Below are 12,840 nucleotides of genomic sequence, written 5' to 3'. Positions count from 1 at the left end.
TTGATGCTCGCAAGATTTTTCTTACTTTCTTATAAAACTAACATGAGAAGTATAAAACTACATTTCATACAACCTGCATAACCATAAATATATTCGTAAGATATATTAAGTCTCCAAACACTTCTTAAGTTGGTTGCGAGACTTCGGCAAGATATATATATACTGTATATGAATAGGATTTTAATATTTATAAAATAGGATTTACGGTACTGTAAAACCTAAGATTTAATTATTTAATATGGATGTTTTTTCTGTGGCTTTCTTAGATTCTTTTTCTAAACTGAGTTTTCTGAAGATAAAAACAACACCTTGTGTGCGTCTATGCCGGTCTTTTGGTAGGTTAGACAACTTCCTAATCTCAAACTTTAACCTAGATCTGTTCAAATGCGGGTTATCTGTTAAGAGAGGACTGTGCGTTGGAGTGAATGCTGGATATTGCTCCAAAGATGGAAGTTTTGATACAGATCGTTGGAAGATTGACCAGGATATTTCCAAGCTATTAAGACACACAGGAAGGTCCGCACTGACGCATAGGTCATGCTGAGTGTGCAGGAAGGAGATCTTCGCCTTCTGGGAAAACAGAATCATCTGAAACACCTCTATAACATGACACGGCTAAGCACCTTGCGATCTGAGGGGCCGAGGAAAACGAGTACAACGATGAAGCCATCCTAAATATATCGTACAAGCAGGAAACGGAACGCTTGTAACTTGCTGCGGACTGACATCCATTCCACTTTTTATGGATTCAAGAACCCTTTAGTCTCTAAGTCCATTGAGGATTTCCAAGATTGGCAACAAGAAAAACTTGCAGAAGGTTGGCCGGAGTATCCCCGCACAAAAGGCTTTCTTCGGTCGGTGAAAATTACCTTTCGGAAGCTGTGACAAAAAATAGAAAAAGGAGAGACATCATTTAACAGCTGTTGAGTTACAGCACCTTAAAGAATAATACAGAGGTAATAGTATCTTCTTTAAGAATGATTTAGAGATAAGAGTGGTTAGAGAGCCACATTAGACTATTACATTAGGGCAGAATATTCCTCCTCCTCTTGAATAAGCAGCGATACCAGCAGATTTGATCAGTGTCTCCTTGCAGCAACAGAAAATCAGGAAAGTCATCCAACAAATAGTGTACATATGTGTGTGTCTGGGAAGCTTGTAGGAGGAGGGACTCAAGTAAAATATATTATTAATATTAGCCAAATTACAATCCCATTTGGAAAAGCAGGATGATATAAGCCCAAGGGATGAGGGAGGCACATCTACCTGAGGTGGTTTACAAGTCCAGACAAAACTTGGCAACGTTGCAAATGACAGCCATGTTCCTAAGTTTCTGCAGATAAGTTGTTGTCTCGGTTATGAAAAGAATCAATCGCATCTATAAAACATGGCCTTTGCAAAAACCTGCATTAAAATGAAATTCAAGTAAGAATCTAAACACAAAAATTATTGGAAAACTTAAGAGGAAATAATGGAGTTTATGACGAGTTGATTCTGCTTCGGCGACCAACAGAGGTCCCTCTCTCGAACTCATCGACCAAACCAGTATCGCAGAGTAAGATCTCTGGATATTGTCCGACAAACCAACATCGGCACGCGCACGTCCATTTGCTTCGCACCTCTTTTGTCGAGATCTACAGTATATATACTTCATCAAGCCACAATGGATGAAGGCACATCACATGATAAATTCTAATATTGCCTATAGTAACATGAATAACTCTTTAATAAAATATTCATTTTATATTCATATAAAGTATTACAGTACTTTATTTGATAAGAAATATACCATAAATCTATACGGGACTGTATATATAAAACCTTGACAAATTAACAAGTGCAGTAAGCTACTGCTTCACTAGTTTGTCAGCTCCCCTCCGACACGCTTCCGCTTCCAGAGACGTTCGGGCCCTTGAATTCTAACGCTTCACACACCGAAGATCGTATACAATAATCTCGATAGCTTTTCTGGACCGTCTCTCCCGTTTACTATGAACATCCAGAACAAACTTCCATAAAGGAGAGCTTGGCTAAACAGTCCCCTTTCTGATAACCTCATCGTGATGGTTAACTAAATTATTCTAATTACTTTAAAATGTAACTCCTTCAATCTATCAATGCCTTGTGATTAACCATCCTTCAACCTGATAACAGCTTCTCTTACATATGAAACTGCCGCGTTCTCAAGTCTGTGGGTGAGTGCGTACGTACGTTTGCGTACTGTGTGGAAGCAGGAAGAAGAATTTATGTATTTCTTTACGTTTACAAAATCGGGTGACTGTATCTAGTCAATATCTGTACGTTAAATCTCCGTACACAAGGCCACAGGAAAGTTCCTCATCTCCGTTATGAGTAAGATTGCAGTGCTTCAGAAACAGAGCACCTGGTTCACAGCCCAAGGAGCTTCACTTTCTTCTTGGGGATTGCGAGATGACAAATCTAGCTCGACTAGCTCCCGATGGCTAAGCCACAAACATCTAGCACCATTCAAGTTTTCACAGGAATTAACATATCAGTATCTAATACAAGATCTATAACAATTATAAGCACCAGCAGTTGGACTATATTTCGACAACTGTTAGTTCCAAAAGCCCCTTAAGACCCAAAGGTTACGCGAGATTTCCAAAAGTAGCATTTTTCAAAAGGTTCTATTCTCACAACTTAGAATGTCTTTCAACCTTACGAGTCTTTCTGACTGAAATCTGAATAGGAAAATATTGTACAATCTTTCTAAAATTACCAAGGCACCTTCTAGTCTCAATTCAGACTAGGTACCAGACACTTTTAACGAATTCAACGTGCGATTGCATCTGGATGGCACGCCTATAGTTGTACATTTCGCGCGAGGGCACCAACAGTTTGTGAAATCGAAGTAATTGAGTGATAAAATGTCCGAGTTGTCTTTAACAACGATGGAGAAACCATTAGATTCCCGTGGCATAAACCTGGAAAACATGTTAGCGTATTGTAAGTTTAACCCTCACCTCTCTATATAATGCCCATAGCACCTAGATTTTCTCCCCCAAAAAATCCAACAGATTCTATTGTTATTCTGTGAGCCCTATTTGGGACTTGGCAAAAGCCAAAACCACTTCCTACTGAGGACAGAATATAATGGAATGTACATACTGAACCCTCTGTACCGCGTGTGAGAATTGAATATGATCCTTCTCGCCGAGATAAACAATTCCCTCGCCTTCGTACCTTCAATTACACCTGATCTCTCTCAGAGACTTGATATAATTGTAAATTTCTTTAAATTTTAACGGGGCACAGTTACAAACAATAAAAATACGAACTACAAGACTATGTGTGCGTAAAAGAAGAGATTTTCAAGTCAAGAAAGACTTTGCTACTATACAAACAGAACTAAACACTATAGTGTACTAGAATCAAATAACAAAAAAAACAGTTGTACCTAATATGATCAAATACGTCGTACAAGGATATATAATTCAATCGGATAATTGATATACAATCTAATGGAAAAAATCCTAATTAAAAAAAAAGGAATTGTGCTTTGGAATGTACAAGTATATCCTTTGGTAAACAAATCAATTTGAATTAAAACTAGAACCATTTCGATTTGACTCTACAAACGACGAACCCTCTTTCCTCGACTTACTCGTCCGAATCCTCGGATTCGTCGATACCGTAATCGTTGTTGTCGTAGTTTAGAGGCTCGTGATTGATGTTGACCGTGGCCTCTTCTATGGCGGCGATGACGGACTCTCTCTTGGCGAGTTTCCTCGGGGTGCAGTTATCCCTGCGAGGAAATAGAAATGAATGGGATGCCATAAATGCGGTTTTTTATAACGGGGCAAGAAGACAGCTATGAGTTAAGCTCTACTAGACAGAAGCGACACTTGAGTATTAGTTTTCTTTGCACTGAGAGAACTACAGTTAGAACATTGTATAGTTCTCCTTGGAAAGGGAAGAGGTACTGTTTAATCGATTAAATGCAAAACTTTAACCCTTTTACCCCCAGGCTATTTGGAACTTTCCAACCCTTAACCCCCAGGGGTTATTTTTTCTTCAAGCACATTTTGCAGTATATTTTTTTTTAAATTGCTCTAACAGCCTTAATTTTCATCATAGAGAGGTCAGATTGGTCTCATTCTCTTGGAAAATGCCTGAAGTTTCTCAAAAAATTATCAAAAATGGGAAAAAAGAAATGTAAATAACAGTTTTTTGCAAGGACGTACCGGTACGTCCATGGGGGTAAAGGGGCGAGTTTTGTGAAACGTACCAGTACGTCCTCTGGGGGTAAAAGGGTTAATAGGAACAGAAAGAAAGCAAATTGAGAGGAAGGATAATTAAGTGTAGGTTCTCAACTTAAAACCCAGTGTCATAAAAATTTTCTTCTTTAACAGTTCAACAATTTAATTACATATGCTATTAAAACTTGAAAGATATTACCCCAAGGAGAGTACATGAATTCCAATTGATGTTAAAAAGCCAAAGAACAGTTAAGTAATTTTCATTGTAGATAAAGTATCTACTCCATCTATTTTTTTTTTTTTTTTACCCAAGTCACTTATTCATGTAAAGAACAACACCTTTACTGTGTTCTATGGTGCCGTGCAATCTCCTCGGCGAAAACTTCAAGCCACTACTGTACCAGGTCGTAGTTTCTGGTCCGCATTGCTTCACAATAACGTTTATCGGCTTTACTCTTTTCCCTGATCTTTAAATTACAGTAGAGTCCTCTAATATGTATTTATCTTGCCTTAATAGACCATATTTTAACCACGCCTCATTAAGTTTTCTCTCATCAATATATTCTAGTTTTCCTCTCCTTTCCATTTCTCAACATGTTCTTCAGTAATTGGATAATTCTCTACAAGATGACTCAAGAACTGAGCAGCACCTTACCTGTTCACAACCGAGGCATTTGCCTTGTGCTGTATCAACAACTGAACGACGTCCGTGTGGCCCCGGACGGCCGCGCAGTGGAGTGGAGTGTCCCCCAACTTGTTCTAAAAAAGAGCAAAGTAAAAAAATATAGAAATTCATCCAATATTTTCTACAACATCGATACATGATAATCTACCAGTCAGAAATATCAAGGCTTCTAAGTGTGGAGAGATGATTTTGAGGTGCAGTCTGACCGCACTATTGGTGAGTTTGCCATTTGCAACATTGAGAATTTATTCAAAATTATACACCAAATAACACATGCCTTGATACAAAAGCAAAAAAAATACATAGCAGTAAGTCCCCTACATATGAACAAGATGCAGAAGAACCACAGGGAAAATGAAAATACGAAATATACGCTTAAGTCCTGACTAGTTTCGTGATACTTCTTCAGAGTCCTCTGAAGAAGCATCACGAAACTAGTCAGGACTTAAGTGTATATTTCGTATTTTCATTTTCCCTGTGGTTCTTCTGCATCTGAGCATCACGTTTTCCTGTGATTTTTACGCATGAACAAGATGTGTTCCAAGTGTGGATTCTCAGGTACTATAATTCTTGAGTCCAATATGATCAACTTGCGACATCCCTCATCTCGATTGTTCTTTCGGTCAGATAATTTTCCTGACAATACCGAGTTATCCTCAATATTCACCATGAATTCCTACACCTAATTCTTCATGAAATACTTCTTAAAGAAATAAGAACATTGTTTCTTTATTACACAAACAGGTTCTTAAGTCAGTAAGTCAAAATGTTCTTAACCCTTTTACCCCCAAAGCTATTTGGAACTTTCCAACCCTTAACCCCCAGACGTTTTTCTTTTTCAAGCACGTTTTGCAATATCTTTATTTTAGATTGTGCTGGCAGCCTTAATTTTTGTCATAGAGAGGTCAGGTTGGTCTCATTATTTTGGAAGATGCCAGAAGTTTCTCATAAAGTTATCAAAAATATGCAAAAACTAATGCAAGTAGCAGTTTTTTGCAACAACGTACCGGTACGTCTATGGGGGTAAAGGGATGAGTTTTGTGAAACGTACCAGTACGTCCATTGGAGGTAGAAGGGTTAAAATCAAGGAGGATCTGACATTTCTTACCTGCAAATTGATCTCGATCCTGGGTTCCCTGAGCAGCCGAGTCACGCAGTGCAGGTGTCCTCCCTGGGAGGCGGCGTGGAGGGCGGACGACCCGGTCTTGTCCAGGGAGTTCACGGAGATCCCGGCGGCGAGGCATTCCTCCACCATCTCGAGGTTGCCGCGCCGGGCGGCATCGATAATGGGAGTTTTAACGTTGTCGCTCTTCACTGAATAATAATAAAACAAGAATATAATGAATACATCTAACTTGATAAATTATTTTTTTGTATATGAAAAGCAGTCTGGATAAAGTGAATATACCTAAGACATGGAAGTACAGGCTTCTTCAAGCTTAAATTCCATAATGTATTGCATAAATAAAAGCTTTGTTTTTCCCTTTTATCCTTGCATTCCGATGTTCCTTCTAGCAGTTCCCCTGTTTATTGCTCTATTCACTTCTCTCATCATTCAAAGGTATCTTTCAGGCCATCTTAAGCCAGCATATAAACAGTTTATCTGTTAACGACTTAATAATCGCTCAAGTTGTGAAAACACAAAAGGTATTTAGGGAACATCTATTCGCCTCGTTTCGCCAGTCAGGAGTGGAAGAAGAGAACAGGGGAGTTCAGGCCCTCGCAAGGCAGCCAAGCATGGTTAAGGAGCACTACCAAGGACTGATATGGAGAGAGCACGAAAATTCTAAAGTTTACATTCAGGGGTCATGACTATTGCAACCTGTCAGGAGACAGTGATAAACCTCACTAAGATTCACTGAAGTAAGACCTTGAATTCACCCTCTCTCTTCCTTTCTGGTTACAATATATAAAATCTCTTTTGATCATTCTTGGTCACCTTCCTACATTCTTCTCCTTTGCTTTCAGCTTTTCCCATTTCTATATGGGGTCGCTGTTCCTAGTCAGCCTTCCCCCATCTTCCTTTGTCCTGTACATCTTGTTTTCTTAGACCCTTTTCCTTCATGTCAATCAATAATTCAATCATTTATCTTCCCACCTGAACTTTGACCTTCCCTTCCTTCTTCTACTCTCTACCTATATGTTCATAAGCCTTTTACATATGCGTTCATCTTCTCTCCTCACGACATGACCAAACCATACCAGTCTTCGTCCCTGAACTTTCTTTAAAATCTCTAATAATTTAACTGTCCCCCTGATCAACTCATTCCAGATCTTATCTTTACTTGTGACACCAAACATACACCTCAGCATTCTCATCTTGGCCACTTCAATTATTCTTTCTTGTTCTTTCTTTATTGGCCAAGTCTCTCCGCAAAAAAAGAATGGATGGTCTTACTCAAGGTCCTTCATATCTACTATAAACTTCAAGATAATAAGTAAAGCCCTCCTGGTTTACTCTCGATAAAAGGTCGGCAAACTTCTTATACCATCAAGAGCTTCGTGGAATACTCGATTCCTTATTGACCTCTTAAGAAAGTAGATTCACTTGTTGAATACCAACGACAATTATTCTGTTTTTAAAGATGAAGTTGCCTTTGATTCATTCATTATTTCCTGATGGGAATTATCTATTTTGCAGTTTATCATTCATTCTTCATTATCAGATTCATTATCTTTACACCAATGTTAAACAAGATTCATAAATATGATATTTTAATTATAAAATAAATTTTTGAATATACTTACCCGGTGAATATATAATAGCTGAGCCTCCGGCGGCTCGACAGAAAAACACACAAAAACTCGCGAGCGATCGCTATGAAGGTTACGGGTGTGCCCACTAGCGCCAACTATCGGCCAGATACCGCATATACATGTAAACAGACCCAATTTTTCTCATCCCGCTGGGTCTCTATTTATATATTCACCGGGTAAGTATATTCAAAAATTTATTTTATAATTAAAATATCATTTTTAAATATTTAACTTAGCCGGTGAATATATAATAGCTGATTCACACCCATGGTGGTGGGTAGAGACCAGAGTTAATTAAGTTTACAGCGTATATGCTTAGAGTTTTTGACAGTTATATCATAACAAAACCCAAATATATAAAGGTACCTGGTAAGGAAGTTGACTTAGACGATTAATCTGCCTTATTAGTCTGTCTTCCTCACGAAGCCCAGCGATCCTCTTAGGATGCTGAAAGACTCCCAGGAGTTGAAGTATTAAGGGCTGCAACCCATACAACAGGACCTCATCAAACCCCTAATCTGGGCGCTCTCAAGAAATGACTTTGACCACCCGCCAAATCAACCAGGATGCGAAAGGCTTCTTAGCCTTCCGTACAACCCAAAAAACAATATTAAAAACATTTCAAGAGACAGATTAAAAATGATATTGGAATTAGGGTAATGTAGTGGTAGAACCCTCACCCACTACTGCACTCGCTGCAACGAATGGACCCAGTGTGTAGCAGTCCTCGTAAAGAGTCTGGACATCTTTTAAGTAAAATGACGCGAACACTGACTTGTTTCTCCAAAAAGTCGCGTCCATAATACTTTGCAGAGATTTATTTTGCTTGAAGGCCACGGAGGTTGCTATAGCTCTAACTTCGTGCGTCTTAACCTTAAGCAAACATCGGTCTTTCTCATTCAAGTGAGAATGAGCTTCTCGTATTAAAAATCTGATAAAATATGACAAAGCATTCTTTGACATAGGCAATGATGGTTTCTTAACTGAGCACCATAATGCCTCAGATTTACCTCGTAATGACTTAGTACGAGCTAAATAGAACTTAAGAGCTCTAACAGGACATAATACTCTTTCCAGTTCGTTGCCTACGATCTCTGATAAGCAAGGAATATCAAAAGATTTAGGCCAAGGACGAGAAGGCAGTTCATTTTTTGGCCAGGAAACCAAGTTGAAGTGAACAAGTGGCTTTTTCTGTAGAAAAGCCGATGTTCTTACTGAAGGCATGAAGTTCACTGACCCTTTAAGCCGAAGCCAAGCACACTAGGAAAAGTGTCTTGAGGGTGAGATCCTTCAGGGAGGCTGAATGTAATGGCTCAAACCTGTCTGACATGAGGAACCTTAGGACCACATCTAAGTTCCATCCAGGAGTTGCCAAATGACGTTCCTTAGAGGTCTCGAAAGACTTAAGGAGATCTTGGAGATCTTTATTGTTGGAAAGATCTAAGCCTCTATGTCGAAAGACCGAAGCCAACATGCTCCTGTAGTCCTTAATCGTGGGAGCTGAAAGGGAGCGAACCTTTCTCAGATGTAAAAGAAAATCTGCGATTTGGGCTACAGAGGTACTGGACGAGGACACAGATGCTGACTTGCACCAGTCTCGAAAGACTTCCCACTTCGACTGGTATACTCTAATGGTCGAAGCTCTCCTCGCTCTTGCAATCGCACTGGCTGCCTCCTTCGAAAAGCCTCGAGCTCTTGAGAGCCTTTCGATAGTCTGAAGGAAGTCAGACGAAGAGCGGGGAGGCTTTGATGGACATTCTTTACGTGGGGCTGACGTAACAGATCTACCCTTAGAGGAAGACTTCTTGGAAAGTCTACCAGCCATTGAAGTACCTCGGTGAACCATTCTCTTGCGGGCCAGAGGGTAGCAACCAACGTCAACCTTGTCCCTTCGTGAGAGGCGAACTTCTGCAGTACCTTGTTAACTATCTTGAATGGTGGGAATGCATATAAGTCCAGAAGAGACCAATCCAGTAGAAACGCGTCTATGTGGATTGCTTCTGTATCGAGGACAGGAGAGCAATAGATTGGTAACCTTTTGGTCAACGAGGAGGCAAAGAGGTCTATGGTGGGTTGACCCCAAGTAGCCCAAAGACTCTTGCCCACGTCCTGACCCCTCCGACTGAGACAGTCTGCCAAGACGTTCAAGTCCCCCTGGATGAATCTCGTCAACAGGGAGATGCCTCGATTTCTTGACCATAAGAGAAGGTCCCTTGCGATCTCGAGCAGCGTGAAGGAGTGTGTGCCTCCTTGCTTGGAGATGTACGCCAAAGCTGTGGTGTTGTCTGAGTTGACCTCTACCACTTAGTTTCGAAGAAGCTTTCGAATATCATCAAGGCCAAGTGGACTGCTAATAGCTCCTTGCCGTTGATGTGCATGCTCTTCTGACTTGAGGTCCACAGACCCGAGCATTCCCGACCGTCCAGGGTCGCACCCCAACCCAAATCCGACGCGTCTGAGAACAACACGTGGTTTGGGTTCTTGACTGCTAGGGATAGTCCCTCTCTCAGACTGATATTGCTGTCCCACCATTGAAGGCATGCCTTTACTGGTTCGGAGACTGGGAATGATACCGTCTCTAACGTCTTGTCCTAGTTCCAGTGAGAGGCTAGATGGAACCGGAGAGGCAGAAGGTGTAGTCTCCCTAGTGAGACAAACTGCTCCAGGGATGAGAGAGTCCCTACGAGACTGTTCCAACTCCTGACTGAACAAACGTTCTCTTTTCAGCCTTAGTTAGACTTCGAGCAGGGCTTGTTCTATTCGGGTGGCAGACGGAAAAGCCCGAAAAAAACTGGACTGCGAATCTCCATCCCCAAATATAGAATAATCTGGGATGGGATCAGTTGGGACTTTTAGGTTGACCAAAAGTCCCAACTCCCTGGCCAGACTCAACGTCCAATGTAGATCCTGCAGACAGCAAAGACTGGACGATGCTCTGAGAAGCCAGTCGTCCAAGTACAGGGAGGCTCGGATCCCCGATAGATGGAGGGATTTTGCCACATTCCTCATGAGCCTCGTAAACACGAGAGGAGCAGGACTGAGGCCAAAGCACAGGGCTCGAAACTGGTACCCCACATTTCTGTAAACAAACCTCAGAAACGGTTGGGAATCCGGGTGTATAGGAATGTGGAAGTATGCCTCCTGAAGGTCGAGAGAGACCATCCAGTCGCCTTCCATTAATGCTGTCAAGACAGCCTGGTAGACTTCATCGTGAAGTTTGTCTTGACAATGAATACATTGAGCGCACTTGCCTCTTACGTACTCCTGCAGTGAACATGGCTGCCAGATCATTGGAGCCATCCCTGAGGGACTTGTTCCTGCAGAGAACGTGGCTGTCAGATCATTGGAGCCATCCCTGAAAGCCTTGTTTATGCATGACATAATTGTACAGCAAAACTTCAAACGCTCGAAAAAACTCCTAACAGGAGATGGTCTAGCTCTGAAGTCGACCATAAAATCTTGGAGCGTCTCATGGCCAGGCGCCAGGGAGAGTCTATGAGGTTTGAGAAGTCTATCTGGACAGAGGCAGGAACTCCCAAGCCGAGAACTTCTCCCGTGTCATATCAGACTCTCGCTCTATAAGCCAGCTTAAAAGTAGGGAAAGCAAAGGCTGTCTCCCCCAAACTCCTCCTGGTGATTAACCAGTCGCCTAGCAAACGTAAAGCTCTCCTAGAAGAGCGAGAGAGCACTAGCTTATAAAACAACGGCTTCGAAGTAGCTAGGCCTAGTGTAAACTCTGACGTTTAGGCGAACGAGGAGCAGCAGTTACAAAAAGATCCGGACAAAGATCCTTAAAAATCAGCATGATTTATTTAAAGTCCATAGAGGGCTGAGCAGCTTTAGGCTCCTCTCCGTCTGAGAGTCCTCAAGGGAATATCAGTAGGAGGGGGATCAGCAACTTCCTCATCTGAAGGAACCTTGTCCGACAATAGCCAAGTCTCAAGCAAGGGAGAGACCTGCCGTGGTGGCAATGCTTGACAAGCAGAGTCCACACGCAAAGGAGCAATCAGTAGCAGTCAAGGACGCTATGTCATGTAACTGCTTAAAGGACTGACCAGTAACAACAACAGGTGCGGGAGGACGTTCGACGTCAACTCGAGACTGCCTTGACTGCTTAGAATGAGCAGTCAAAACAACTCTTGACGGCGGTGCTTGACGCTCAACGTCAAAACAAGTCAACTCTGCTGGTTGGTGAACGTCCTGAACGTCAACAAGAGCAAGAGGCAGCGGCTGAACGTCCACAAGCGGCTGAGAGTCAACACGGGACTGCATCGAGTGAGGCTCTACAAAACACGATTGACGTGACTTTGTAACGTCAAAGTCAACAGGACGAGCAAAGGCTCGTTTGGGCGGCTGACGGCCAAGATCTCGATCAGCTAAGCGGCGAGGATCATCGTGAACCTGCTCAACAGAATAGTCCTCCATAAGAGAGGCAAGCTTATTCTGCATGTCTTGCCGTACAACCCATTTAGGATCAACGGGAATGGTTGCGGTAAGAGACGAGGGTAACGTCTGTGACTGCAAAACCTTGCCTACAAAAAGACTCTCGGAGCCTGTGTTACGCTTTTGTTTAGGCGGCGAGCAGTCTTCCGATGACTGCATAGGGTCAGAGCTGTCCTAATGGTTACAACTAGGACGCTGGACCTGTCCTGAAAGGACTGACTTTCGCTTAAAGGGCCTCAAAACCTTGTTCCCCGGTTTCTTATGCGAAAAGCCTTCGGATGACGAGGAGAAAATCGTCTCGCTCGTCTTACGGTAGGGGCGGTGTTGATGAGACACGCCTGAAACCATAGAGGGAACGTTTGTTCGCTGATCAAGTCCTCTCGAACCCATAAGTCGTACGACATTACTTCTCCCCTGGGCTTGGGAGCTTGCAAGAGGTCTCGGACTAGGCGAACGACAGGCACGAACAGACGAACCCTCGGTCGCAACACTGATAACACTTTGCGCAATTATCACTTTATCACTACGATTTTCTGTTTTGCACTTACTTCACTGAAATCGAATTTTACAACAATTCACATTAGGTATGAATAAAACTGATTTCTACCTGAAGCACACAATTCTACCCTCATCAAAAGGTTATAATTGCGAAATCAGTCGTATAATGTAAGCACATTAATACAAGCAAAAAACAGTAAACATATATTAAGATAAAAAGATCAGTGGCTGGGAAGG

At 41.9% G+C, this 12,840-nt stretch overlaps 1 protein-coding gene across 2 annotated transcripts in view; it reads right to left on the bottom strand.

The window, feature by feature from the left end:
- Window positions 1–737: 737 nt before the first annotated feature.
- The window catches only part of LOC137618760 (osteoclast-stimulating factor 1-like), a 35,210-nt gene continuing 23,107 nt past the window's right edge, over window positions 738–12,840 (bottom strand). For both annotated transcript variants that reach the window (XM_068348945.1, XM_068348944.1), the window contains exons 5-7: window positions 6,014–6,219; window positions 4,876–4,979; window positions 738–3,766 (exon numbers count right to left, since the gene is read on the bottom strand). In XM_068348945.1, coding sequence (XP_068205046.1) covers window positions 3,622–3,766; window positions 4,876–4,979; window positions 6,014–6,219 — 455 coding nt within the window. In that variant the 3' untranslated portion in view covers window positions 738–3,621. The remainder of the gene's footprint in view (window positions 3,767–4,875; window positions 4,980–6,013; window positions 6,220–12,840) is intronic.

Source organism: Palaemon carinicauda, chromosome 25, assembly GCF_036898095.1.
Source record: "Palaemon carinicauda isolate YSFRI2023 chromosome 25, ASM3689809v2, whole genome shotgun sequence".
NCBI classification, from domain to species: domain Eukaryota; kingdom Metazoa; phylum Arthropoda; class Malacostraca; order Decapoda; family Palaemonidae; genus Palaemon; species Palaemon carinicauda.
The sequence above is the reverse complement of the archived record's forward strand: the minus strand, read 5'-3'. Positions and strand labels throughout refer to the sequence as shown.